General features: G+C 28.8%; 2 protein-coding genes across 2 annotated transcripts; one reads left to right on the forward strand and one right to left on the reverse strand.

The window, feature by feature from the left end:
- The first annotated feature begins 4,951 nt into the window (after positions 1-4,951).
- Positions 4,952-8,927, forward strand: LOC113858238 (GTPase ERA-like, chloroplastic). Its single transcript, XM_027490769.1, has 9 exons — positions 4,952-5,375; positions 5,946-6,091; positions 6,440-6,580; positions 6,654-6,767; positions 6,874-6,999; positions 7,990-8,088; positions 8,210-8,311; positions 8,603-8,683; positions 8,829-8,927. Exons 1-9 carry the CDS (start codon positions 4,991-4,993, stop codon positions 8,913-8,915), a joined length of 1,281 nt encoding a protein of 426 aa, XP_027346570.1. The 5' UTR covers positions 4,952-4,990; the 3' UTR covers positions 8,916-8,927.
- A 1,743-nt stretch (positions 8,928-10,670) lies between these two features.
- Positions 10,671-21,748, reverse strand: LOC113859356 (lipid phosphate phosphatase epsilon 1, chloroplastic). Its single transcript, XM_027492155.1, has 5 exons — positions 21,635-21,748; positions 14,621-14,773; positions 12,136-12,361; positions 11,494-11,567; positions 10,671-10,916 (listed from the first exon to the last, which is right to left on the reverse strand). Exons 1-5 carry the CDS (start codon positions 21,746-21,748, stop codon positions 10,671-10,673), a joined length of 813 nt encoding a protein of 270 aa, XP_027347956.1.
- Positions 21,749-26,610: the final 4,862 nt, after the last annotated feature.

Consider the following 26,610-nt stretch of genomic DNA (forward strand, 5'->3'; position numbering starts at 1 on the left):
GATTTAAATTAATGATAAATATATTCTTACTGTTTTGCTTTACTTAAATTATCTTCTATCACATTTTTAAATAATTATTTTTTGAAATGAAAAAAAGGTGATTTGTTTATTTATTTATTTACAATTGATGTGTGAAGTTTGAATATCTGAAAACGTACCCGAGCTAATGATGGCGAGGAAATAAAAACAAAGAAATTACACACTTTCCTATTCCTCTCATATCATTAATTAAATAAATTTAAATAATTGCATTATCCCGTATTTTTTTTATTATTTTTAAAAAACTAATATTTTCAAACAAATTCTCTTCGGCCTTCGACTATGGCCTATGTTCTTGACGTGGGTGAAAGGCTTCGAAATTGGTTAATGCGATGGGGTGGGCGGCTTGTGGTAGGGGAACAGATACCAGAAATCATCATCCAAAGGTGGTTTTGAAGGCTATAAAACAGAGTCAGCAGGTTCTTCGTTGTTGGTTCTGTTTCGTTTTGGGGAGGAATGAGAGTGTTGATGTTGGGTCTGTTTGAAAACTGGCAGGAAAGAAGAGAGAATGTGGAGTGTAAGGGCGTCAGAAAAGCTTCAATCTTTTTTATGAGTAAACCATCAATTTGATGTGTATTTTTTTAAAAGTCATCAAAATAATCTTAGTAAAACGTCATTTTAATTTTTAACGTATTCAATTATTAATCATTTTAGTTTCTATAATTTCAAAAATTTATTAAAATAATACATAATTTAAAGAATGTTATTTTAGTCTTTAACTTGTACAATTATCAGTCATTTTTGATTCAATGTATAGAATTATCAATTATTGAATAAATTATTAATTTGGTCTCTATTATTTTTAGAATTTGTCAAAATAGTTTTTAAACTAAATAAAGCATTATTTTAGTTTTCAGCATATGCAATTGTCATTTATTTTAGTTCTTATAATTTCAAGAATTCATCAAAATAATTTATAGACTTAATTATGTTTTTAGTCCTCATAAAATTAGTACAGATAATTTCTTATAAAAGTTTTTGTTAGGATTTAGTACTTAAAAAGTCAAGAAGTTAAAATTTTGTTCATGTCATCAACTCTTCTCTGTTAAATATTGAATTGACAGATAGAAAATTTGTTCAACATTGTCACGTAATATATCATATTATTTATTTTATAATATTTTATCAATTAAAATAGATATTTATAAAAAAGTTTCTAAACATATTTATCATATTTGCAGAAAGATTCATCTTCTCCACATCACCTTCTCCGTTGTCCACCTCACACTCGCTCTGATCTCATCTTTTTCTCTAACTCCAACCTTCACTCCTTCCATTTCTTCCCATCCCACATCCTCGTTCTTATCTCATTTAGCAACAATTCTACTTTAGTGGGCTGCTTCAAAGCATTTAGCATGGCCTTCTTTTGTATATAAAGTTAGTACTATGAGAAAGTTTGGATAGTTTGGACAAAACTCACTTTATGCTACATCCTTTTTTGTGTGCATTTTGATACAGATTTTTCATGAATTGTATACATTAACCCAACACCCGCAACCCCCTCACCCCACCTGCAACACCTGCACCTGCACCCCCTTCCCTTTACACCACCCAGCCCCAACCCCAATCTACACTTCACCCTTTTCCCTTTACCCCACCCAACCCCAACCCCTTCCCCTTCTCCTTTCCCCTCTCCCTCATCCCACCCATTTCAAATATGTATTTTATGATTGTGTTATATTTTATTAAGTTCTCTAAAGATAGTTACAAATATCTACTTTATGATTGAATAAAATTTTGATCAAATTTTACTTTGTTATTGGAAATAGGTAAGGTATCAATGTGTGTTGAGTTTCAAACTCCACCAACAGGTTGTGCCCTTGAGAGTGAAGGGATTATAAAGTGCGAAGAGGTATTTGCATGATGAGGTTGGGAGTGAGTTTGGGTCTATTGGTAAGAATGAAGGTTGTAGGTGAGAGTGAATGTTGAGTGAGGGTGTGGGGGGGGGGGATGGGGAGGGAGTAAGGGTGAGAGTGACATGGTGGAGGTAGAGGTTGGGGTGAAGGGAGGTGGGGTTGCTGTGGCCAAAGAGGTGTCGAAGGAGGAAGAAAAAAACTTTCTTTTTTTGCAAATATGTAAAATGTGCTTAAGGATTTTTTTTAAAATATTTATTTTAAATAATAAAATATTATAAAATAAAATGACGTGACACGTGTTAGTTCTAAGTTGGTTTTCGTCTTTCAATACTTAACTAAAAAAAGTTAACGACAAATGACTAAATCTTAATTTTTTACTTTTTAAGGATTAAATTTTAACAAAAAATTTTATAAAAACTTATCACAAAATGTGCTAACTTTACAAGAACCAAAAACATAATTAAACCTAATTTATAATCTAAAAAAAATGTTATTTAGTCTTTAACATATATAATCACCAATTATTTGAGTCATTAATGTTTACAATTATCAATCATTTTAGTTTTTATCATCACTTAAACATTAGTTATTCTGATAAACAAGCTAATTTAACATGTTAAGTGTTAATTAATGATATCACTTGTCATTTAAAGATAGGATGATAGAATGACATGTTTTAAAGTTTATTTTCTTGAAATTTGTTAATTTGGTTTCTAAACAATTTTTAGACTACAAATTTTATGATTTAGATTCTTTCTCGTTTAGGTGAAAACTATATATTCAGTTACATTTTCGTTTAAGAAAAAATGAATATATTTAAATAAAAATATAAAAAACAACAAAAAAAAATTTATATAAAATTTGTTTAAGTAAATTCTATAGAACCTTGGTGAAAGGGAGGAGCGTAAGAGGGGAAAGGAGGCTAGGTGAATGTGTGAGAGCAGCAAGAGGAGAGCTTGGTGGAGGTGGGTGTGGGTGTGGGGGAAAAGCAAGGGTGGGTACAGGGGTTGGGTGTGGGAGTTGCGGATGCGAGAAAGAGAGGTACAGGAGAAAAAGTTGGGTATTGGGTATGAACGAAGAGGGAGATTGGAGAGGGGGAGGGGGAGCAGAAGGGTGGAGATGAGGACATAAGCTTCATTTAAAAGAATTTTATGTAATTTTTTTTATTATTTTTTATATTTTGGCTTAAGCTATGTTTGGATTCCATGTTAAAGAGAGAAAAGAAGAAGAAAAAAGAGGTTAGTGGAGTTTAACTAAGTTAATTAATTAGGAGTCAAAAGATTTTTCTAAACTATCAAAATCTTCTAACTTTAATTTTTTGAGTTTTTTTATTTTAGAATTTGTTCTCTATGCTAATGCTCTTTTTCCATTATGATTCTAATTTTTTTTTTCAAAATATGTTACTTTTTAAAGTAAGAATTTTTTTAAAAAAATTATAAAAAAATAAAGATATTAATTTAAAAATATTATTTTTTAGAGATAGGAAAATATTTAATTTTTTGAAAAAATAAAAAAATATAAATAAAAGATAATAATATTATTTAATTGATTAAATCATCGTTACTCTACCGTTACAATAATGGGCATTCAAATAAACGAAGAGTTTAACCATCATTTTTCCTCTATTCTCTTTTGCTCTTTTCTTCTATAAACTTATTTATCTTTCTTCCAAACATAATCTAAACGAAAATGAAATTGAACATAAATTTCATACTATAATAGGAGAGAATTTATATCTCAAATTTTATAAGAATTAAATAACTGATTAAATATTTTTTATGTCACCATTAAATGCTATATATCATATTTCATAACACTTGATATATTAAGTCATATTATTTATTAGAATAATTAATATTTAAATGACAATAAAGATAAATGATTTACAAGTAAATTATCAATTTATTCTAAGTTTTAATAAAATAGCTACTTCCTAAACTAAGTAAAGTATTATTTTAATTTCTATTGTAAACAATTGTAAATTATTTTAATCGCTATAGTTTCCAGAATTTATCAAAATGACACATAATTTAAACAAAATATTATTTTAATTTTTAATATATTTAATTATCAATTATTTTAATCTTCCGTATATATAAATATAAATAATTTATTTTCAAGTGACAGATAAAATTTTATTTATTTTGAAAACAAGTTCCGACGTCAGAATAACGTCAATTAAAAAAAAAATCAGCTGAGGGAAACTACTTGAGATGATGTGAGGGGAGAAATTATTTGAAATCTTAAAATCAAGTTTCACACACAAAAGCGCATTACAAAAAATTAAAAAAGGTGCAAAACTAAGGCTGAAGTGACAAGAAACATTTTATACAAAAAAAATGTTTGAAAATATTAATTTTAATATTAAAATAACATTCTCGTTTTTCTATGAAAAGAAAAGACATTAAAAGAGCAAAAATTTATTTAATCAAAACGGACTAATAAATTTAGACTGTATTGTTTCTATTAGAATAAAGAGGAGCGCTAACATTTCTATCTACATAAAACAACATTTAGGTACCGATTTTTTAAAAAAAATCTTAAATGGCAATGAAAATACTCATACTCTTACATTCTAATTGTTGGCATTCCTAACCTATGAAGCTTTACAAAACATGAAGAATTAGGAAGTGATGGGTGAATATGTAGTTTTGAACCACCCCAGAGGATCTTAATTTTCTATACAAAAAACTAAAAGTCATTAGTGCATTTCTTATTTTTCATTTTCTTCTCCATTTTTTATTCATTGTTTATTACATTCTTTTCCTTTTAAACATTCGAATCATTGCCGAAAAATCTTCTACATACTCACTTTGGCATGTTATTTACATTAGTCATTTATAAGATAATTCACCTTATTTTTAAACCACCCACAATGCAAGCATTTTAATTAGTCAATCAATAATTATAATATTTTAAAAGTTTACTTTGTCACCATTTATAGGCTTTTTCACCAACACATTTGAAAATACTTGACTTTGACTTTCATCTTCCACTGGTCACAACGACGTCGTTAAAAAGATATTTGGAATTAATAATTTATCCCATGACTTGGATAAAATAAAAAGGAGTGAAGCGGAACAGAGGCACTGGCAATGGAGAAGCTAGCTTCTTCAACTGCAACTGTTCCCACACGACAATTCCTCTTTCAACTTCAACACTCTCTCTTTCCCGTTCCCACCTTCACAACCCCAAAACCCTTCCACCGAAACCGAACGGAATTGCTGTCACAGCTTTGTTTCAGTAGCAGGCACCGTCGCTTTCAAGCATTCGCCAACAAACAGGACCAACTATGGCTGTGCGAAGAACCACAAGAATTAGAAGAAGAAGAAGAAGAAGAAGAAGAAGATTCATATCTGGACGATGACGATGACGCGTCTTTCTTGTCCCTCAGCGACAAGCCCGACAGGAACATTGCCTTGCTCGACGATTACGAGACCGAGGAGCTCGACCTTGATTGTGGCCCCGACCACCGAAGTGGTTTGTCTCCTTTCTCTTCGCCCTAAACTTGTTTCCTAGGATTTGTTTGTTGCTTTGATTTATTTATTTTTTTTCAAATGAGAATGTTTAGTGCTTGTTTGGTAAATTTATTTTTAAGAAATAATCTCTTTTATTTTGTAGAAAGAGCTTTCTAAGAATAAGCTATTATTTTTCTTAAAATCAGTGATTCCAAATGTGCATTTACGTGTGTTTTAATAAGTATCTTAATCTAGTACTTATTAATAAGTTTTTGTTGGAACAAACTTTTATCACAAAAGAACTTATGATATAATTTTGATCACAGAAGAGTTTATTGAATAAGCTTTTATTGAGCATTCAGTCCTTGTTAAGATCCATACAAGAAGTACAGGAGCCTAGTGTGGGGTTTATAGAGTTTATTTTGATAAGTTAAACCCAGACGTTTATTAAAATAAACTTAAAAAAGCTTTTAGGATTCTTAAATCATCTCCTTAAGTTCTTGTAAACTCTCCAAACGCTTCCTTAGAGTTTGTGCCTGCTTTTTGCATTTCTATTTTTTCAAATTTTGATGTGGCCCAAAATGTGATGCAGGATATGTGGCATTACTTGGGAAGCCAAACGTTGGGAAGAGTACACTGGCTAACCAAATGATTGGCCAAAAGTTGTCAATAGTTACAGATAAACCTCAAACTACGAGGCATCGAATTCTATGTATATGTTCTGGCTCCGATTATCAGGTTTTAATTTTAGTGGTAGCTAATATTTTCAGCTTGTTATAGGCATCTCATCTTGGGAACTTTAATGTGTGATGCTAGTTTTCTTGGATATTATCCTAGCTTTGAATTAACTAACAAGGTATTTTGATTGAAAACGCTGTGCTGTAATTAAATGTAGTTAAATAGTGCTCTTTAACTTTCTACATATTCATAAGTTCAAATATTGTGCTCTAGGTAAGAGTCTGTTTGATTGTTATAATTCATCAGTCATTTTTCATGTGTAATTTTTATATTAAAGTTGCATCGTTAGAAGATGTACAATATAGCATTTATATTTTTCCATTTCTCTGACCTGCCGATCTCTTGCAGATGATACTTTATGACACACCTGGCGTTCTACAGAAGGAAATGCACAAGTTAGACTCAATGATGATGAAAAATGTTCGCAGTGCTGCAGTGAATGCTGACTGTGTTTTGGTCCTTGTTGACGCACGTAAAGCACCTGAAAAAGTATGGTTCTTAGTTCTTACTTCATATAAAATGTTTTTTTTCTCTTCTTTTCCAAATTGCTTTCTATCTCTAGATTGATGAGGTGTTGGAAGAAGGCATAGGAGACCTCAAAGATAAACCTCCCACTCTATTGATTCTGAACAAGAAGGACCTTGTTAAACCTGGTGAAGTTGCAAAGAAACTTGAGGTTGGAACAAAGTAATTAGTATTTATTAGCATGTATGAGTTAATTAACTGATTTTGGCTTGACTTTTCCAGTGTTTTATGCTCTAATTATTTCAAATTCCTTGCAGTGGTATGAGAAATTTACTGATGTTGACGAGGTTATACCAGTTAGTGCCAAATATGGTCATGGGGTTGAAGATGTCAAGGACTGGATAATGTCAAAGCTTCCCTATGGACCAGCTTATTATCCGAAGGCATGTCAAATATCAGAATTTTGTTTCCCTCATTCAATTGTCCTTTTTTCATCATCACTGTTTCATTTCACTTTTAGAGATCAAAACAGGAGCCCATTTGAGAACAAAAGAACCATTTTCTGCTATTCCACACCTGACAACGAAAATAGTAAATGTATTTGATTATAGAGTTTACATTTAATCCAAAGTAAAAACTGGCTAGTTAACTTGGGTTTACGTTTAGGTTCTCATTGATGCAAACCAAGCTGTATATAAATGTACTCAACGGTCAAACTACCCAAATTGATTACTTGATTTATAAATTGTACCAGTTAATTTTGCTTGTTGAATATAGACGACATAAACAATAAATAATAAAGTGAAATGTGCATAGAGATCCAACATGAGGAGTCAGATTATTGTTTTTGCACCTTAGCACGTGTCTTGATTTTTTATTTTTTTATTTTTATATCAAATCCAGCAATCCCACTGTAATTAGCATGTCAATATGCTATACTGTTGACCACCTATAGGCATAGAGTGGCATGCAATTCTGGATTCGTAGCAGGTGACATAGGTAGTGGGGTATGGAGAAGGCTGTTAGTGCTTGCTGGCAATCAGTGTATAGTTAATTACACCTGTATTATGACTGTAGTAGTCCATGTACTGTAAGAACTGGAGAAAGAAAACATTTTAGATATGAGACATGTTATATAATGCCTTTCTGCTTCACTATACCTCCAATGGCACAAATAGTGTGTGCAGATACCAACCCATTGGTATTGCTTCAATTCTGCGAATAGTGTGTGGAATTACCTATTGCTCTGTATATGGATTTTGCTACGAACTGGTGTAGTATAGTGCAGATCCCCTTTGGTATCATACTATCACTATAGCATGCTATTATAACTGTGGATACAATAAGAACCTGACGATATCCCTTGTCATTTCTTCTAAAATACTTGTTTCTTCCCTGTAGCTGCTTCCATAATGTTGTTCCTGAATTCACAGGATATTGTCAGTGAGCATCCAGAAAGGTTTTTTGTGTCAGAAATTGTTAGAGAAAAGATTTTTATGCAGTATCGAAATGAAATTCCATATGCATGTCAGGTAATTGTTGAGTTCATTTTTTATATGTGAAATAGCCGCCTTCCCCTCCCAAATTGAAGGAGTGGCTAACTTCTTTTTGTAGAAATATTTGCATAGATTTTCTTATTTTCTATTCCTTCAGGTAAATGTGGTAAACTATAAAGCTCGGCTGAATGCAAAAGATTACATACAAGTAGAGATTTTGGTTGAGAAAAACTCTCAGAAGATTATCCTCATTGGAAGAGTATGTCACTTATCTCAGAATTCAGTGGATCATGTGAAATTATGGAATTTATTTGAACAGGTCATAGTGTCGTGGCAATACATCCAATGCTATTACTGCTATTCTGATATGGTGTTAGTCTTGAGCTTACTCAATTTAACATTGAATTTGACAATATTTTTGCAAAAAAGATTTTTTATACACATCTCAACATTGACCCTGCACGACTTGCAACCAAAAGAAATTGCAGATTCCTGATATTTTGTCCATCTTTAATTCTCACCACGTATATGTTATGCTCAACTACTTCAGGAAGGAAAGGCTTTGAAACTGCTTGCAACAGCTGCTCGCCTTGATGTTGAAGATTTTTTACAGAAGAAAGTTTATCTCGAGGTGCCAGTTTACATAATATTTTTATTCTGTATCTATGCTATTCATTTTGAATCTAGACCTGCATACTTCACTGTTTAATAATATGGTAGTATACATTTTGGTTCTAGACTTAGAAAGTATTTACTCAATACTGGTGTCTGATCAGATTGAAGTGAAGGTTAAAGAAAATTGGAGACAAGACGAAGGGCTTCTTAAGCACTATGGTTATGGGGGTCAGATACGTGTTCTATAATGTGAAGATGGAGAACAAAATCACTTGTGTAACATCTATTATAAGTGTAAGTTAAGATCCCTTGCCATAGCTGCCATCAAAACATAAACTAAAAATTATTTTGGTTTGGCAGACACTAACCCCCTTCCTTTCCTTGTAGGCATGTCCAATGATCCCCTATTTGGTAAATGTTAATTAAAAATACGTTGAATGGAAAATTTAAGATATGGAAGCAATTTTGACATTAGCTTTTCTTTCCTTTCTCACATCATATTTACATTATTTTTTGCTTTTGGTAAAACAGTTGGTACGGGAGTAAATCAGTAACGTTACTTGTACTTAAACTTATTACGACCTATTTCAATCATAATACTTATACGAAAAGACAATTACCAATTGGAGGATGGCCTAAAACATGAAATATATCATCGTCAACCAACACCATAAAGAAAGAGAATGAAACCCTGAATTTATTCTGGTGAGTAGGGAACTTCTGATTTGGGCATTGATGCAACCTTTCACTGTTATCTGACTAATGGTAACTGAAAATAGTTCAAGAGATTCCAAATTCACTCCTTATCCATCTATATTTGGTTGCTTCACTCCCTGTAAACATCTACAGCAGCCAAGATTTTCCTTGTTATTGGTTGATGCATATTCTGATTGCATTAACACCCGTCTATCTGGAATGATTAATGTATGCTTTCATTATACAAAAGCATTTTGAATATTTGCTTTCAGCATGAAATATCTACTGCCCTCAAGAGTTTTAATTATTAAAAATGAAATAAATTGTGGATTTTCTTTTTAATATAGTGACGTGATTTTCTTATTTTATAATGCGTGTCATGACATTTATATTAAGTTAAGCCAATATTTATATTTAATTATCCCATAAGAAATTATTAATTTCCTAAAATATTCAATGTATACTTAAATTATTTTAATCAATAATAAGTATAATAAAATATTTACAAATCATCATTAAAGTAATATTTTAGGAATTAAATTAAATTTTAAGATTTCTCAAAATTAAGGATTTTAAAAATTTATATTTTATATTCCTATCACTAATAAAGTATTTTTAATTATTTGGAAATAAAAGCGAGAGAAAACAACCTAATTGAATAGACGAACTAATACGTTGGAGTTGGCACAGCAGTGCCAGTGGTTAAGACTCATTTGATATCTAGACCTTTGTAAACATTCAATCTTGAATAGCTAAAATAATAAAATACATTAGACATTACAACATGCGAAAGTCACGAATACGATGTGCCGGTGTGGGCACAGACACATTTACGACGGTTATAATATTGCATATAAAATAATATAATATAAATAATAAATTATAAATAGTGAATAAAAAATAGTGAGACTTAACTAGTAGTAAAATACGTGTTACAAAGTATATTAAAAATTGTGTTACTAGCATATTATTATTGATATTATAAGCACAAGCATGAATTATTAATAATACAATGCAATGTCATAATTGATTTTATCATTGTGATCTAGATGGATTAATATAAAAATTTTAAAAATAGTAAAATGTAAAAATGAATATTTAAGAAGTCATTTAAGTTTTCCTGTTTTTTCATTGAGATTAGAGAATGTTGAAGTTTTCTAGACACAGAATTCAAGCTTTGGTCATCGAATACATGTCTTGCTAGCTTTCATCACTTAGCTATACTATAAGGACATAATCCTTAGTGTTTGAAAGAGTAACATCGGTGATCATAACACAGTTACTATTTTGAGGTAGCCTTACTTCCTTCAACACATGTTGATCAAATTTAATTTATCTCTAAGCCAATGTAGAATCACATTTGAAAGAAAACCTACGCAAATTCTCGCAGACCCCAAAATAACGATGATTCTAACCCATAACGAGGATACGAAGGCATGTTGCATAAAGGCATTCCAAATCCAATACCACAAGAAAGAGCAAATGGACCCCATAAAAGCTCCCACAACCACTTGGCTCACTGTGTGAAGTTTCTGTGACACCCGAAGGTATGTCTGGAAACATAGAATAAGCCTTCGTTTATTTAAATTAATTTTAAATTATTGAATATAATTACAATGTAATTAAGATTTTTATAGAATTAATAAATTAAACGAAGACTAAGTCTAAGAAAATAAATCTTACTTATATTTGTCATGCCAATCAACTTTGAAAATTGAAGTATATTTTAGTGTTTATAAAAATGATAATATTTTTTTGTACTTTAAATATCATTTTCTTATTAGTTTTAATCTACATAAAATTTAATTTTTTAAAAATTATTATTATTATTTAATGATGTATTTACCATGTCAGAGGGACAGATCCAAAAAATATTTAAAAGAGATTAAGAGTAAACAAACTTTAATGTGTGTAATTATATTAGTAAATCATAAAATTACGTAAATTTATATTTTTTAAAAAAGTTTACATGCATACCTTTCTTTTTCAAAAAAAGTGAAAAGGGTCAGAGCCCACACTTGTTCCTCTCGGAATCCGTCAAGGCCAATGAGCATAAAAAAAAAAACTCACCAATTCAAGACAAAAGAAAGGTTAACCAATTTTACTATTTTGGAAGTGTTATATACTTACAATATAAGAACCAAATGCCAAGACCAGTCCGCCACTGCTAATGGAAATTTCATTTATCCCAAGCCATTCAACACCTGCACCATCTTAAGAGAAACAAATGATGTCATATCTTCAATATAATAATGAAAATCCAAGAACTGGGGAGAAGACATATAATTCTAATTGAAAAAAAATAAAAATAGTTTGCCTACGTTTTAACCTTCTAGATGAATGTTGTAGTAACCAACTTTTTAACTCTTACCACTGAAAAGGAAACTGAGATAATGGAATTATACAAAAACGTAAAAGCTAATCAATAATCAAGTTCACCCCACCAAATTCAAACGAATGATAGCTTTAATTGTTAACCATATAAGATTAAGATATTATTAGGATATGGTACAGAATCTATTAAAAAATTCAAGAGCAATATGCTCATATCAGTTCAATTCACCAGAATTTTATCTCAAACTTTTGAGGTATCCGAATGAGGAACATACATCACAAAAGGAAAGCAGAATCCGAACGTGGAAACTTTTAGTTCTTATCACATAATACTGAATAGAGCACATGTGGACAGAGATACACTTGTCAAAGTCATATACATAGGACCATTTTTGTCTTTAAAATTGAATATAAATAAAATAAAGTGGGATGAATTACTTGACAAAATAATGAACATGGCAATGAAGAAGATGGATTGTGCATGAGAAGAGGGCATGCCAGGGTCAGATTTCAGGTTTGAAGAAGGTCGTTTCTTGTTCAATATTATTTTGAGCGAAATAGAAAGCATTCCATTTAACATAGACCCTGCTGCAAACCATAAGGCTTCTGCATCATGCCTCCAAAATATTAAAACACCAAAAAGGGCAGATACTATCCACTTGCTCTGTAAACAACACCATCATTAGTTCTTAAAAAGCCAATTAATTACACCTTAAAGATAGAGTATGCAAGACTAAGAATCTTAAACTCAGTTTTCTGGCTGAAAAAGGTTTCTTTTATGACATACTTGTGTATATAAAGTTATAGCTAAATGATGGCACTTGGAAGCAAACAAAAGATCATGGAGGGAATGATCACTTACCCAGACACATTTGTTTTGAAATTATTCTAAGAAGGAAAATGAGGTCTTGTCAGACCCTCAGCATTATCTAAATGACATCTACGCAAAATTGAGTGTACTATGGAAGTCAGATATATGTACTTGATTCAAACATATCAGCAGTAAAAGAAAGAGCAGCAGCAAGGAACTCGATAATCCTGAAATGGTACTAGAAATGAAATAGGCTCTTATATCAAGATTGCTTATATCTTTATATTCTGCCAAAGTAATCCAACATTTGAGCGTGCCAATACATTAGGGTTAAATGTTACACTTGTTTAAATGAGTTTGTTCATCTCACTTGAATTGGCTCCTTATGCGTTGAATTCTGAATAATTTAACCCAATCTAATTCACTTTTGTAGTGAGTTAAGAAAAAATTAATTTAGTCAACCCATTAACTCGGTGGGTTGGCTCATAAAAGAATAAAAATAAAATTGAAACTTTAAATAATTATAAGAAATAAGTCATGTACAAATTTAATGTTAATATTTAGTAGTTACTATAAATAAGTAGGATTAATCAATCATTAAACAACAAACTTAACACTAAAAATAATTTTAAGAAATAAGAAGGTAGGTTAAACTCAATTTTTCTGAGCTCAATATTTTAACACTTAACCTACCGATGCGCCAAGTTAAATTGAGTAAATTCAGAGGTCTAAATCCATTTTAACAGCCCCACTAAATGAGATTATATATCATATTAAAAAAGGTCTGTCAAATGTATTTCGGATGTTAATCAATAAATCTAAATCAAAGCAAACCACAAAAATTAATAACCAATTTAATAAAAATTAAACAAATAAAAGATTGTAAAAATTAGAATTCTTTTAGTGGATTGAATTTCAAGAAAATTGATTCAATCCAAACCGAATATTTATAAAGTTAGTATCTCACTCGTAATTTTAAGACTATATATTAATAAAATTATAATATATAACTATTACTAATGATTTTTTATAAATTTATATTATATTATTATTTTTTAGAAATAAATTTTATTATTTTCATGACTACGTAAGTATATTTTTTAGAATAATTTAAATTTTTTTTGTATATCATATTTTTATATAAATTTTATATTAAAAAATTATTTAAAAATAGCATAAAAGAAATAATAAATAATTTATTTATTATTTTTTAACTAAATTAAAGGTAAATTATAAAAATCGAATTATCCAAACCAAACTAAATCACTTGTGAACCTGTCAAGCTCAACAAACATAGAGCGAGTGTAAATTTAAATTTTTTAAAAATAAATAATAATAATTTGAATATAATAAAATTAGATCTTACAACACAATAACATTAAATATAAAAGATAATATTTAATGTTAGAAACCGTTCAATATAAAAAAAATATTACAAAACACTTTGAAACAGATTCCATTATATTAATGAATAATTATTAATATTTTTTTTATTTGTATGAAATACAAACTATTGCTCTTTTAATGAGACTCGTATTTCAAATACTACAAATTTTATACTAACAGAAGGTTGTAGAAATGATATTTAATGCGGTGTAGTTTTTTCACTCTCTTAGAATTTTACTTACACTATTTTTCCTCTCTCAAGCTCTCGTACTTCTGAAGCCAAAAAAAAGTTTATTTATTTATAAGCAATGTATTCTCCTTTGCTTCCGAAGCCTCTATTTACAGAGGTAAAAAGGTGTTTCAATGACTTGTAAAAGATTTTGACCCTTATGATTGTGCGTAGTAAGATGTTAACGCTTGATAGTGTATGATTGTAGCTAGCCAAGTTCTAAAATTATTGTTCTTGAATGGTGAACAGTGCTAATTTGTTAAGCATTTTTTGGCGTATTTCGTGGAGAACTTTATTATGAAAAAATGTATATGGAGACGAGTTATCCACAGAGTTCCTGAGAGTAGTGCATTATTTTGTTTCAATCAGGACAATGAATATCTATGCTCCACTTTTGTTAGTAGCTTAGTTTGCGATTAGCACAATGGACTAATGAAAATAATCCGGAATCAAAACAGTAACGCCAGAAACAGAACTAACAATGATAATTAACCTACCAGTCGATTAAGAGTTGAAAGCTTTGACCGAAACTTGGAAGACCCATCAATGAAAGGTTGCTGTTCAAGCACTCCAACGTGTTCATCACAGTTTCCATCTCTGAAATCATAAGTTCTTATGAATCCATTCATTGAGTTTGCCACCGCAAAAGACTGATCTCCAAATATGAACTTTAGCAAAGGTGACTCTTATTGCTCATATGGGAGGATATTTGCAACGTATGTGCATGAAATCAAGTAAGCCATTTCCAATGTGCTATTTATTTAAGAATCTACTGTGTGGATGGGAGACGGTTATGGTTATGTACTTAATTATTTTGACAAAATTAATACTTTAATTTTATTTTCTGTTTTACTTTTGTTTTTCTATATTTAATTTCATTTTAGCTCTCTCTTCTTTTATTTTAATTTATTCATTATTGTTCAGTTATGGAATTTAGTAATAGTTAAATATCGTCATGATTAAAACAATTCTTTTACATTGTTTTCTATTTTCATTTTTCAGACAAGACAGCCAATGGTGTGAGTGGCATGTTAATTGATAATTTTTGTCGTGTGGGATGAATACCAAAATGATCACACAATTTGGTCCTAAAAATTTCTCTGCTTGCGTCTTTCCATACGTGTTTGATTTAATTTAGCTTTTTTAAATTCAAATTTAATTCAAATTTAAGCAATGCTAGTATTTTGACAGGTTCTATTAAAATTAACTTTCCTTGTACTTGTCTTGTTAAATTTATCCAAAAGCTTAAATAGAAAATGCAAAAAATTTAATTACAGTATCATAAGTATTTTTTGTGTTATTTTTTTCCAGTAACTCACGCAATAAAATTATTAAAAATCAGCATAAACTATGAGAGTAGAACTCTAATTTTAATTAGAAAATAATAGCCAAGTATGTGACGAGCAACATTCTAAAATAACATTACATATAGATCATATATTCTTCTATCTTATTTGATTTTTTTTTTTTCGCTAACTTTTGTGGGTGATTGAATTATTTCTCAATCTAAACTACAATAAAATTTAAGTGAAAATAATATAAAAATAAAAGTATGTCAAGGTCATTATATGATCCTTAAAATTCTGACTCTAAAGCTAAATAGAAATTTTTGAAAAGTGTATAATATGCTACCTAAGGACATTCGTGGAGAAGGAAAGAACGGTTATTTGTACAATTTTCTTCTCATTCCATTTGGACAAACTTTGATATCATTTTAAGAAATTTGTATCTAATTCATTCTCAAAAGTTGGCTTATAAAAAAAAATTATCTTAATTCTTATAAAGATTATTATATCTATATTTCTAGCCAATTGTAATTTTTTTCAACAATATATATAATATATATCATCAAAAATTATTTTTGTTAATTTTAATTTAAATTATCATCAACTTTATTTATTAAGCACAAAAGGAAAAAACACGATATATACTTTGTCGAAACTATAAAGTACTTTATAAAAAAATATTATAAAAACTTTCTAAACAGTGTAATTTTAAAAAGTTCTCTCCAAATTCACGACTACTATCGTCACACAACTATCTAATTAAAGAAATACTAAGTAAGATTATATTACAAGTGGCATGCTCATAAACAAGTTCAAAACATAATTCAACGATCAAAGTTTTATAATATTATTACAGTACGAGCTCACAAATAACAACTACAACTATAGTAAAACAAAATTCATGTCCAAGGAGTCTATGGTTGGATCCAATTCGGGCCCTCTTTCTTCATCAAAGAAATCAGAAGCTTCACCAACATTGCTCTTAATCTCATTTTAGTTTTATTTTCCATGATATCATTTTGTTCATTATCATCATCCAAATTTAGTTAATCTATAAGAACATTGTTTTAGATATAAGTTAGTAATTAACATCTTTTGTTTGTAAACATTAAACAACGAATTAGAGTGATAATGCGACCAAAAAATAGCAATATCATCTCTCTCTTTTTCGTCGTGATACCAATCCATCTAAAGCTGGGTGTTCAACCAAAGCTTCATGGTCAATTTCTTTTTTGCTTTCGGCCCAGGACCAAACTCTTTATTTCTGTTCCAACGTTCAAACACTTGACTTACTTTTAAGGCTTTAGGCTATTAGGTGTGGCTCAGCTCCACATCCTTAGCAGCCCATTTGAGTTGTAAAGTTCTAGATATTAACGGGCTTCAAAGCTTGTGCCTATGGGCTACAAAGCTCACAAATATTCTTGAAACTTTGTCGTAGTGTAGCAATGAAGCCGAGGAACATGCTTGGTTTGTCCGAGTAATATGAGCTATAAAAGAGAGAATGATGCTCATGACCCTTCCTTACCCTTACCACACCTCCACAGGGAACAAGAGGATAAGTTTCGGAACAAAAGCAGCAAATAGAATATGCTTCAAATATGATCTATGAGTTTGAGTGGCAAATGGTCAATATCATCCTTTTGCAGAGGCCATTTAGACCGCACAATTATTCCAATAGAGAACAAAGAAAGAAAATGAAATGTCTAGTGTAGTGAGAGTGTACTTGAGATAAATGTTTTAACACCGCAAAGTATCTTCTAACAACATTTGCCAATATTCTCCTTTTGCCCCATAAGCACTTTCCATGCAAGAAAGTCACATCTATTTGAAAAAAGAAGCTTCTGCTTTGAAGACAAAATCCCTTTTCAAGATCATTGTGCTAAAGTTTCACATAGTTTTTCTTTTGTTTTTTGTTTCACTAATGTGATAACCACGAAACAGTTCAACATATCCTTCGCCTAAGATTTCGGTGAAGCTATTTTCCACCATCAATAAAGTTGCGGTTTCACCCTCTTGATCATCCTCTTATCGTGTCAAATCTTTTTAAGTAACAGTCATTATCATGAGAGTATGTAACTTTTTGTTTATTTATAATAATATATAGATAGATACATACATAGAGACAGATATTGTGGGGACGAGTGAAACCCGCGTACTAGTCTTTTCAATGTGATTTTTTCTTTATAAGAACCTTTATGCATCAAAATTGATTTCTGTTCATCCCATTTTATTTTTTTTTGTTTGGAACTTGATTTTAAGAAAGAAAGGAACAAGAGAGAAAATATTTAATTAATCGTAACTTTTGTTTGAGAATATTAAAAGTATAACAGAAGGTTTGAGAGTTTTATAAATCTTACAAAAAATTTTAGAATTTTTATTTTTTTAGATCTTTTAAATTAATATTTTATTTTTTGTTAGTCGTTCTTTTTATTCCTTTCTTGTTTTTTTAAACCTCTTTTTTTTCTTTAAACTTCAGGAGTATTTTAAAATTCATGAATAGCGTTTCTTTTTCGAGAAAACTAAACAAGCTCTTGGTCATGTATGCCAGCCTACAACAATTACATATAACACTTAAGTATTTCCATTTAAATTGCACATGTGGATGTTTTAAATTTATCCATCGAATCAATTAATTAATTTTATTTGTTGTTATTAATTTTTCATTTATTTTATTTAAATATTTATCAAATTTTTATATTTTTAACCTTTCAAATATTAATTTTAAAATATTTTTTTGTTATTTTCTAAATTCTTCAATAATAACAATTAAAAGTGCATAATTTTTTAAAATTAGAAAATTTTTATTATGTATATTAATCTTAAATGTAGAAAAAAAAGTATATAAAATTCATTAGTTTTTACTATTTTTAAATTATGTTTTCATTTAATATTTGATATTATATTTGAATTAACCAATCGTGATTCTATGTAACACATGAATTAGATCTTGCCATATTGTTTGGTGAAAATTAGTTTGTGTTTATTTTCAAAAAATAGTTTAGGAAGTAAAAATATCTACCTTTGAGAGCTTTATGATCCAGAGTCGCTTCTAAAACTTAAGGGTATGTTTGATAAATATTATAAAATAAGAAATAATTAGATATAAAAGTTTGATTAAAGATAAATTTTTATCTTATCTTACGTTTTATATAAGAAAAATATAGTAAAATAGAAAATATTATGTCATTCTATGTGATGTTTGAAATAAATAAAATTATTAGAATAAATATAACTTATATTTAAAAAAATAAAATTATTATTTTACCTAAATTAATATAATTTTTGAAAGCAATTTAATATTTAAGTTTTTAATTTTTCAATAAAAATATATATTACAAATTTAAAAATATTTTTGTGTGTATATATATATATATATAATATTAAAATGTTGACAATAAATTATAATGGTTCTCTTAATTTTTCCAATTAAAAATGTATTTTTTTTGGTAAGAAATTATAATTAAAACAAATAAATTATAAAAAATTAAAAGTATTTTTATAAAATGAGTAAGATATTTTTTATGATTTTTAAAAAATACTTTTCTTAAAATATTTTTTAACAATTAATTTTTAAAAAAAATATAAAATACAAATAAAAAATATTATAATAAAATAGGACGATAAATTATCATATTATTATGATGTTCAACAAACATCAGAAATAAAATATAATAAACTAAATTAACCTGTTTTATCATGTATGCTAAGCACCAAATGAACCCTAAACATCAGATATCAGCCGCGAATCAAACATGCAGTAATTTTAGTCTATTCATCTATTCAACAGAGTATGGTCGTTCAAGTTGATCAATCTCGTTAGAAGAAAAGGTTGATGAATATATATCTTATGATTTATGTTCCAAATTCTCATCCAGCTAAAATTTATATTTAAAGGGCTATTCTATTTGAACAATTTTAAAAATTATGCACAACACCATTTAATTTAGACAATATTTTCGTGTCAAAGGTTAAAAAAATGTTCCCAAAACATATCACAAACAACAATTACTAAAATGTGAGTGTTTTTAAATTGAAATTGTTGAAAATTTCTTGTTAACAGTTGTAAAATCATTTCTAAAATATAGAATAGGTAAAAAATTTAACACGTGTATTGTAAAAAGATTATTCTTAGAATATATAATAAATAACATTTTTTTAACAGTTCATAATTCTTTTGTGAATGATTGTAAAATTTTGTCTAATACATGCATGGAATAGACAACAATTTATCTATTTATCTGTTGTTGACAATTTTGTATTTTATTATAAAACTATTCTTAAAACATAGAGTAAACAATAAATTTTTAACTATTGGTATTTTTTTGTTGATGATTATAAAATTACTTATAAAATATAGATAGACAATTTTTTTAATGTATGAACAATATTCTTGTCAACCATTATAAATTTATTTCTAAAGTATCTAATTGATAAATTTTTTAAATGTAATAAGCAACCCTCCTTAAAGATGTTAAATTAGTGAGAAAATTTATATTTTTAACATACAATGGTTAAAATTAATACAAAATCCTAATATACAACAATTTTCATCCATAATATTTTATTTGTATAATAATTAGTAAAAAAAGTCTATATATTTTTTATGAAATTTAAAAATGATTATATAATTATTGCATAAATACATATTATAAACAGTAAAAAATTCTTATAATGAAAAAGAAAAAAAAACTCTATACATAATTATTAAATATTTTCTTCAATCTTATTTATAAAAAATAATTACCAACATCTTTTTAACCTGAATTATTGCCTGTTAAAGAGGTCAATGGCATCAGATAGTATAGTTGACAAATCGTCCCCTACACTTTCAAGAAGGATTTTTAATTTTTTATAATAATTTTTCACTGTTGCTATGAGCTAAAGTATTGCAATAAAGTGATTAATCATCATAAACTTTATTAAAAAAATCATGACGATTTTAGGGTATTGTTAACTTAGCCTGTGTGTGTGATTCAACACTAACCCTCCTCTCAATAATCCTTAATCCCACCCTCGCAACCAGAGAAAAAAAAAACCACCAAAGTAATTCTCATACTTCAAATGTTTGACACTAATTTATCAAGATACTTTGTTTTTAATAAATAAATTAAAACTGAATTGCTTGCATGCATGTTGCTGGTGCATGTGTCCATTTGAGAGCACTGTGTTCCAATCTTTGACCCAAAGCTGAAAGCGAGCGAAGCAAGTTAGATGTATAATTGGATGAATGTGGTATCATGTACTGAAAATTATTATAGAATTAAGAAGCAGGTAGAATTGTAACTTGCTACTCTAACGAGTCACAGTATACCCAGGACGATCGACCCTAACCTGGGGAAGTGAGGTAGTGACACGGTTAGTACGCTAAGCCCTATCAGAGTGCAGTGCAAATTGGCAGAGGCAACATGCGTGTCGCTTGGTGTTCTCAGAGCACATGCTCGATATGCTACGTACGTTGTTATTATGAACAATTATAACTTCACACCTACTTTTTCAATCTAAATGTAGTGTGACCGAGGGAGCAAAGAATTAAAAAATATGATTGCTAATACAATAAAATAAGAAAACGAAGTATAAATCTGTAAAAGATAAATATCAAAAGTATACAAGTTGTATTATTAATTATTTACCGCAGTTACGTAATTTAAATTGATAAAGAAAATATTATGTATAATATTTTATATTATTATTTTATTTTTTATGTAAAAATATAATATAATTAAATGTAAAAAATCTAAAAATATCTCATATAATATTACAAACAATATTTTCCTATTTACAAAATAAGACAGAGACTCGTGGTCACAGTCACAGCGGACCAAACACGTACACATCATTCATCCATCACCAAAAACAATGCAACCAGCTAGTGATAAGAAAAAACGACCAGGTCTAGTTCTACTCCTCGTGTCTTTTTGACCAATTTAAAGCACTTTTTATAAAACTATTTATAGGTTTTAAGCTTTTCTTGGGAAAATAATTTAAATATGAGAAATGAAAATTAAAATTATAGAAATATGAACTTTTTTAAAAAATTACCTGAATATGGAGTCCTAACAAGAACTAAAATTATATTTTTAAGGACCCTGTTAACACGACATTGAGCTTGGTCAGTGTGATGGATCGCCTGGAAAGTTTGGCGACCTTTGAATCAGTAATAACACTCTGTAATAAGTTAAATTCTATTGATCAATATTAGAGCTCTTGAAATTCGCCGTTAGCAACCTTTTGACGAGGAAAAAGGGTTTGATTCTTCACCGTACTAGGCCACATAAACATAAGAATTTCTGGGTTGATATGGAAAATTGCCATTGCTTTTTGATCAAGAATCTCTACCATTTTCACATTTGAAGACATGCAAGCGAGGCTGGATCCCTAAAAATTATTGGTGACCTTTGAAGCTATAAATAGGACTTCCTAGTTCAACAGAAAGCCATGCGCGTGGAGGAAGCAAGAGAGAGAGAGTTCTAAGTTAGAAGAAGAAGAAGGGTTAAAAAATTAAAAAAAAAACTATGAAAATAATAAAATCTGAGTGAAAAATTAATTTTAAATTATAATAGAAAATTAGATTAAAAATGGTTAGAAACTCTATGAATTCGAGGAAGCATATCTTAAAAAATATTTTCAATTTAAATGTAAGTTTTTTTTATTTTATATTATAAGTTTTTTTGTTAATTTTCATTTTGATAAAAAAAATAAATTACATTTATCTAAATCTTTTAGTAATTTTAATGAAGTAAAATATAAAACAAAATATTTATAATGTCTTATTTAGCATTGATTGAAAATGTGTAACATGATTAAGAAATTGAAAAAAAAATAAACATGTAATTTAATATAAGTAGAAATTTTTATTATTATTAATTTGGTTGATTAATTTGTTAAATTTATTAATTAGTGTTTTTGACATTTACTAACATATTATTAAAATTTTATAACTTAAAAAATGTAAATGTATTTGGTTTGTTATAAATAGTTAGTAAATATAATAAATTAAAATATATTTATGTTAATGTAATAATTTATGTAATATTTGTAATTATTGTTTATGAACTTGATAAATATTTTGTGAAATAAATTTTTGTTATGATTAATAATATTTTTTAATTTTTTATAATAAATAATAGACTTAAATATGTTTTAAATACTTCTAAATATAATTTATTTTAAATTACTATTTATTAAATTTTTTTTCATTTTAATGTCTAACTATTTTTTTTTAATTTTACACTTAACGTTAATTTATGTCAGTTAAATAGTGATGTAGCTCACAATTTATCATATTATCTTTAATATCTCTTTTTTACTTTCTCTTAAGTTTCCATTTCACGAATACATATTAGTATTTTATTTTTTATAAAAAAATTAAGATTCAACCTAATTCATAAATTTTGCACGCTTGAACCTTAATTAATTTATTTATTTTTTTTGTAAAAATGAGAATGTCACTAACTCGCTAATTGATAAATACGATATCCAGTGAATATTCTGTTTAAAAATATTTGAAATATTAGATTCACATTAGATTAAATGAATGTTGATAAGTAAAAATTATTAATATCGTTAAAAAAAAAATTAATTTTGATTCAAGTTGGTGAATGCAACTCTATCTCCAATTTGAATATGGTTATTGTGAAGATACAAATGGTGTTGAGCATGAAGGGGTCACTATTAGAATCATTTGTGTTGACATTTATGCCTTCGCTATTAGGATCAACGTGTCAGACATTTATGTTTCTATTTTTCAAGAAAATACATCCATTTGTCTTCTAATTTATTTTTTTTTAAAAGTCTTTGATTGTAAAGTTGAATTATATAAGTTACAGTTCATTGGATTTAGTCAATGATAACATAGTTTAGAGTTTTTTTTTATAGTTATTAAAGAATAGTATTTCTTCATTAGATTCACACAATTGTTTAGCACTGTTCACTTAATGACATTATATCACTTATCCTTACGGTGAAAGACGTTAAAGACTAAATTATTTGACCACTAAAACTCGTAAGTATCATGGAAGATATTTTACAATCTAAGGAACTAAAACGTAAAACTCTAATAATCTTATAAACTAATTTATAAATTTACTCTTTTTCCATGACATCAATTTTGTTACATGATTAACTCTATACACATCACTTTACACGACATTTCAACGTTCGGTTACTATTTTCTTACGATGAATGATCATATAGACTAAATTAATGGACATAAGGCAATCTTAAAAAATATAAAAAAAAAACATTTAAAAATTTAAAAGATTAACGTGTTGAACACACTTTTTTCTCTCTTGTTTTTATAAATAAATTGTAAGAGTATCATTAGTTTTTAAAGATGTAAATTGAAGGTCTTAAATTATGGTTTGGAAAAATGTTTTAAATTATAGCTAAAGTCACAAAAAATTTTAAAAACTGTGATGTTAAAAGAAATTGCATGATGCATCTGACTTTACAGCTACAATTACAGTTGTAGCACAGTCTTGGAAACCTTAAAAATTTTGATATTACGATTGGAATTGTAATTGCGTGCATGGATATATATGAATTTGAACGAAAAAAGAAAAAACTATTCCTTGCAGGTACATGGATACTAGTAAATTAAAGGCGCAGTTACCATTACCTGAAGACTACGTATAAAAGATTTATAGCAGCATGCAAATACATGGATACTAGTAAATTAAATTAAAGGTGGGCAATTTCCATGAGGATTACATACAAAAGTTTTATAGCAGCATGTTTGAATTTATTTTAAGCTAATCCAGCTTGAAAAATTTATGCTTGGTAGTTAAGAATTAAAATTGATTTTACTTTTAAATTTATGTTTATGATAAATTATATTTTTATATTAAAATTTATAATAAATTATTTTTAAAATGATTTTTTATTTTTTATTTTTTAATAAATATATCGACCTAAAATACTCTTTGGTTAGGATTTTTTTAATAAAAGTCATAAAACGTGCAACAAAAATATGGCCAATGGGTGCCGTGGTCAAAGTTTTAGTTTCAGACATCAGCTTCATACACTGATTGCTGTCCATTAATTATACAATCCAAATTTAAATTTTGAAACATCTTGTCAATCTGAAGCGACATGATAGCTTGACTTGAGAAGATTGGAGATAGACTATATACAGATACTATATGCATAGTTTCTCAGGTGACATCTCAATTTCAATACAGATTACAAAGCTAATTATAATTTAGAACTATTATGCTCAAAATTAGCTAAAATACAAGACACATTTTAATCAATAACAGGTAATTAATTGATACACTTCCAGTGCAATCACTTCACAAATTCATGCTTTCTCTCCGTGTGTGATATAGCATGAGTCTTAGGTGAATGTGTGAGAATTCTAAATGCGTAATTTTCTTGTAGATAGTGGATGATGATTAGTGCTCCAAAAATAACTTATTTTGTGAATGAAATTTCATGCGACAAGGATTGTGATGGTCTGAGGAGAGCAGGGGAAAAGTTAAATAAGAAAAGGTATACCAATTACAATGCATTATCACAATGGCAGGATCACAGGGACTGAAAGTAAATATTGGAACTCAACGAAGAAGAAACTTACAAATTTAGAGATAGGAAACAGACACTGTCAGGTTCTGGCAATTGCAGCCAAACAGTAAAAATAAAAAATAAAATGCAAAAAAGAAAAAGAAAAAGAAAACAGTATTATTATTATTACGATTGAAGTGGCCCCGCCCTTGAGCGCCACGTGACGCATGTAGAACACGAAAGGGTCCTTCTATGCAACTTGCAAGGAGCAACGAGCAAGTGCAATCGCGTGCGAACCTCACCACCGTGTGATTTCTGCGCTGCAGTATAAATTATACTCCAGCTATTACTTTCATTAAGTCTGAATCCAAAATTGAAATCGACTAATTAGTGTCTTAAAAGTAACAGTAAACTTCAAATATTTATATTTTATTTTATTTTATCTTATATTATATGTTATTTGATACTAACATATATTACAAGTATTTGCAATAAGAGATGAAAAATAACCCAACGACCCTCCATGCTGGTTATCATTGAGACAAGTCTTATTACTCCTGACTAGGACTTGGAGCCTATCTTCCCGTTAAGAGGGGACTCAGATTCATGTCAAATCCCAATTCTCTTGAGAGTTTGAAATCAACGTCGGATTTCTATATGCCATCTCTAAGTTAGTCCTTTAAGATTCAAGTCAAATTGCAAACTGCCAATGAATTTTGATTAATTTGGGGGCATCGATTCGCCTAACTGGAGCCACTTTGGAAAGGAAAGGGTCGATGCTTAGTAAGTTTAGTGGTAGTGATGTAGCTGCAGTGAAGGCTCAAAACCAATCAATTAATTCGAAGAAGCATGGAATGTTTCAAGTTGGTCATTGCACAGTGTAACCACGTGACATTAAGAATGGCGCTGAGTCCATTTGGTACCCATAAAACAAACAATATTTTAAACAGATAATAATAAAAAATAAATAGTTATACTCCTGAAAATATACTGTTTGACGTAACGTCATTAACTCAAGAATTAATATTTAATCGACCAAATTTATAAATTTAATGACTTTTTGACATTTTTCATTGAAAAAAAAACTAACAATGTTATTAATAACAGAAATGCATGTTTGTTCTGAAAATAAAGAGAAGAGAAGGCACAAGCGATAACACTTTGCAGCTTGCAGAGTGAGCAACACATCGCCTCACGGGAAATGGCACATCTTATCACACTACCCTTCACCCATTGACTGATTCTCATTACCTCCCGTTCCTACCTGCAGGCTGCAGCTAGCTGGTGAAGAATGAAAAACCAAAAAGGAAAAAGAAAAACAATCTCCAAACCATAAATGGACGCTAAATATATTTTGGCCATAAGTACGAGATTGATTTCAGCTATCTCGTACCATTTGGGGACTATGAAATCATTAATATGGAAGCAAATCTGCGCATGCATATATATTAAAGTCTATTTCTATTAGCACTATTGCAGATTGCAGCGGGTATAGTCAAAATTAATTTAATAACAATATAAAACTTTAACACTAACTTTAATGTAATTAAACTATTAAAACAGAAAAATAATTTTATTTCAGGACATTTTATCTATAATTAGTCGCTGCACGTCCAAGCTGGTCCGACATTTCTCAACCCGGATTTCCTTGTGCTCCATCTTCATTCTTCATTGGTAAACATTTATTGGATTTATTTTCC

Source organism: Abrus precatorius, unplaced genomic scaffold (assembly GCF_003935025.1).
Source record: "Abrus precatorius isolate BTA unplaced genomic scaffold, Abrus_2018 Scaffold2, whole genome shotgun sequence".
In the NCBI taxonomy this organism is placed as follows: Eukaryota; Viridiplantae; Streptophyta; class Magnoliopsida; order Fabales; family Fabaceae; genus Abrus; species Abrus precatorius.